Source organism: Trypanosoma conorhini (assembly GCF_003719485.1).
Source record: "Trypanosoma conorhini strain 025E chromosome Unknown Tco_14.4_contig_00538, whole genome shotgun sequence".
In the NCBI taxonomy this organism is placed as follows: Eukaryota; Euglenozoa; class Kinetoplastea; order Trypanosomatida; family Trypanosomatidae; genus Trypanosoma; species Trypanosoma conorhini.
In genome coordinates, this window is record NW_021704625.1 from 9,347 (window position 1) to 13,174 (window position 3,828).

General features: G+C 62.6%; 3 protein-coding genes across 3 annotated transcripts in view; all 3 read left to right on the top strand.

The window, feature by feature from the left end:
- Tco025E_07201 (mucin-associated surface protein (MASP)) overlaps positions 1–261 on the top strand; it is a gene marked incomplete at both ends in the record, with an annotated part of 570 nt that extends 309 nt beyond the window's left edge. Inside the window, one exon of the mRNA XM_029374068.1 lies at positions 1–261. This exon is cut by the window's left edge and continues 309 nt beyond it. Within this exon, the coding sequence (XP_029225833.1) occupies positions 1–261 (261 nt within the window).
- A 130-nt stretch (positions 262–391) lies between these two features.
- Positions 392–1,420, top strand: Tco025E_07202 (mucin-associated surface protein (MASP); the record flags this gene model as incomplete). Its single annotated transcript, XM_029374069.1, has 1 exon — positions 392–1,420. One exon carries the CDS (start codon positions 392–394, stop codon positions 1,418–1,420), a length of 1,029 nt encoding a protein of 342 aa, XP_029225834.1.
- A 654-nt stretch (positions 1,421–2,074) lies between these two features.
- On the top strand, positions 2,075–3,826 carry Tco025E_07203 (surface protease GP63; the record flags this gene model as incomplete). Its single annotated transcript, XM_029374070.1, has 1 exon — positions 2,075–3,826. A coding segment is annotated over one exon (1,752 nt), but the record flags the coding sequence as incomplete, so codon positions are not given.
- Positions 3,827–3,828: the final 2 nt, after the last annotated feature.

The following is a 3,828-nucleotide window of genomic DNA, read 5'->3' on the forward strand; positions in this document are numbered from 1 at the left end:
CTAGCTGCGTCGACGGCACGGTGCTTATGCATGTGCTGCGCAGCGAAGGGGGCCGCCGGCTCGTCCACTTCGTCCATCTGTGTGTGTGGCGGGAGGGAAAAAAGGGCCCTTGGGCCCCTCTGCGCTTTTCCGTTTGCCTCTCCGGTTTATACTGAAGGCACACGCGGAGGAACGTACGCAAAACCTTCTCCTGCCGTTGCATCTGCCTTTTTCCCTTTAACGGGACGGCAATGCCTCGACCATCCTTCTTTCTTTGCTTGATGTGTGAGTGTTGAGTGCTCTCATTGCGCGGGCTGTTGGTGTGCGACGGCACCCCTTCTTTCCACTCCCTCCTCTTCCCCCCCGCTAGACTCTGTGCGTGTGTGTGTGTGCTGCGGTGGGAGGAGTGGCGATGGCAGGCCGTGTGCTGTTGGTGTGCGCCCTCTGCGTGCTGTGCTGCGCCGCCGGCGTGGACGTGGGCCACTGCACGGAGAGCAACTGGAGAGACTTGCGGGCCGCAAGGTGGCGAGAACTTCTGCTGTGGGAATGTGAGTATGAGTTCAGGAACGAGACTGACGAGAAGAAGACGGCGTCAATTGCGAACTGCAAAAGAGAAGTGGAGGGCAATATTTCTGCCGTGTTTGGCTCCGCTGGCCTTGAGAGCCGTCAGGATGTGCCTCCTGCGGGTCACAGCGCGGCGGGCGGCGGCGGCGGCGGAGGGCTGACCGGAGAAGCGCAGCAGCGGCAGCAGGAGGCTCAGTTGCCACGCGCCACGGAAGGGCAAAGGGAAGACGTGAAGGCACCGGTGGCGAGGCCCCCACCGCCACCGCCAGCTCCGCAAAGAGTAGAAACTGCGAAGGAAGCAGCTGGCAGGTTGCCAGGGACAAACGGGGGAGCGGCCGCCGCGTCCGGGCCCGCGCAGGTGACCTCCACCGACGGCGCTGCTCGGCCCCCGGCGCAACCGTCTGCCCCGACGCGTGGCGGCGCCAACGCTGCCGGCAGCCGCGGCGAGGGGCACACTGCGGGGGCTGCCGAAGGCACTCCACCGTCGCAGGATGCGGCGCAAACAAAAGCCACGCAACCTGACGACTCCGCTGCTTCGCAGACAACCGGCGCGCAGGAAACGACACCGACGGGGCTTGTCGCCAAAAGCGGCACAGCGACTGCTGTCGACGCCAGCCCCCCCACTGACGAAGCGGACGAGAGCGGCAGGGCCGCCGGCCTTCAAGGCGCGTCAGACAGCACAGAGGCTCCGGCAGCGGCCGGGGGAGAAGTATCCACCACACCGTCGGCTACCGGCGCCACCGCCACGAATGCAACGAAGGCGGCGCCCGGCGGCAGCGGGGGTGACGGCAGCACAGCTGCCTTTCACTGCGCCTCCCGCCTTGCGATTTTTCTTTCTGTTGCGTGTGCGGCTGCCGCTGCGATGCTGGCCGCGTAAGGAACAGAGAGAGAGAGAGCCGTGCACACAGCTAGTACTTCTCCTTTTTTTGTTTCTTGCTTTTTGTGCGTGGGACCCCCTGCACGGACTCTCTCGCCCCCCGCCTCACCCCACGAGGCAGACACATAATGTGCCCGTATGTATACACACATCCACTCATGCAGGCCCGTCGGTTTTTTTTATTGTGCGCCCGAGGAGCCGCTGCCGTCCTGCTTGGCTGCATGGGTACAGCACCGTAACTGTTTTTGTCCTTTTTAATTTCTCTCCATTGCCTTCAGTGGGTGATCTCTTGCTTTCTTTCTTCATTCCTGGACTGGGCTGTGCAGGAACCGAGAGAGAGTGTGTCTGTGTGTGTGTGCTGGTCGTCCCAAGTGTTGCTGCGCGTCCCCACTGCTCGGTGGACGCCCCCCCCCCCCCCCAACGCTTCGGCTTCACTTCACTTCACGGGGTTTATTGTTTTTTTTTTATTTCGCCAGTATTATGGCTGAATGCGCCCATCGCGTGGCCTCGTCTGCCGTCGTCTCCTCTCCGCAGGCGCTTGCACCTTGTTTTTGACTGTGTGTCTCTTTTTTCCTTTCTTTTTGCCCTGCTCCAAGCTTAAGAGTCTCTATTGCCTCAGCAAGCTAAGACGCGCCTCCCTCACACACACACGCCATGCTTCATTCGCTACGCGCCTTGCCGCGATCCACGCGGCTGCCGACGGCATTGGCGGTGGTGGCAGCGGTGTGTTGTGTTGTCGGGTGCTTTGCCTCCCCCCTGCCGTACCACTGCAGTTTTGACGCCGTGGTGAAAAATGGCGGCGAGAAGTCTGCCCCGGTGGTGGTGAAGGAGGTCTCCCTCAAAGCGCAGGGCGAGCCGCAGGTGTATCACGTCACTGGGAAGGAGGGATGGGAGCCGATCCGCATTGTGGTGTCGACGAATGATGTGACAGACGTCAGGAAGTTCTGCCTCTCTTCGGGGAGTTCCAAGCCGAATTTGTTGGGCAACGAAGCCGCTGACTGTGGGGATGATGCGATGTCTGCCGTTCAGCAGAAGGCTCTCACCCATGACATCGTCTCTGCCGCCGTCAAACTGCACGCGGAGCGACTGCTGGTGCAGCCGCTGAAGGCTCCGCTGAAGGTGCCCGAATTTGCCCCTGGCAGCATTTGCAGTCGGTTCAGCATCCCCCTTTCGCACCGCACTAAGGGCGTTGACAAGGCCGACATGGTGCTCTACGTCGCCGCTGCGCCAGGCGGGGTGTGGGCGTTGCCGTGCGCCACGCTGGAGAATGGCCGCCCAATCGTCGGCGCCGTGAACTTGGCGCCGGCAAATTTGTTCCTCGGACGCCTCGCCACCCGCATCGCCGCGCACGAGATCGCCCACGCGCTCGGCTTCTCCTACCAGCAGATGACGGCCCACCACATGGCGAAGGCCGTGACCGGCGTGCGGGACAGGAAGGTGTCGGTGGTGGTGAACTCGACTAATGCCGCGATGGCTGCGAGGGAGCACTACGACTGCGACAACATTCAGGGCATGGAGCTGTACGACTTGGAAGGGGACGGGTCGACACTGGAGTCGCACTGGTCGGAGCGCAACGCGAAGGACGAGCTGATGGCCCCGTTCGGGGGCGCCGGCCTCTACACGGAGCTGACGCTGGGCGCCTTCGTGGACCTGGGCTACTACAAGGCGAACTGGGCGGCGGCGGAGCCGATGGCGTGGGGCAAGAAGTCGGGCTGCGAGCTGCTGGAAAAGAAGTGCGCCCAACTCAATTTGTCTGACTACCCCAAAATGTTCTGCAAGGAACACGATGAGTACCTGCGCTGCGCCTCGGACCGGTATTTCAGTGGCCGGTGCACAAGGAGCATCGTTGAGGCGTCGCCAGGAAAGACAGCGGACTCTTGCCCCATCATTGCGCCTGCAATAAACATGAACGACCTTAACGCTGTCTTCAGGACGGGAGGGAGCCGATCCGCGGTGCCTGGCGACAGGCCCTCTTCGTGGTGTCTGGACGTGGATCCCACCACGGTGAAGGATGCGAAGGGCGGGGACAAGCTCGTTGCCGCGGTGCATGCGGAGTTAAAGTGCCTCGGCGGAGAAGTGAAGCTGGGGGTGGATAAGGAAGGCTGGACCGAATGGGTGTCATGCACGGGCGGGGCGAAGGCTACGTGGGACATTCCGCCCTTCGGCGCCGAAAAGGTGATGTGCCCCGACTACAGTGAGGTGTGCACGATATCCGCCACCGGCAGCGGCGTGACCCCAGGGGTTCAATGGGACGGCAACGACAAGGAGTGGAAGAGAAAGGTCCCTCCAGCCCCCGCACCGTCTGCACCGCCTCCGAAGCCTGAGTTGCCTGAACCGCACAAATCGCCTGATCCGCACAAATCGCCTTCACTCCCCCCCGTCGGCCCCCTGTCGCCTCCGGCGGAAGT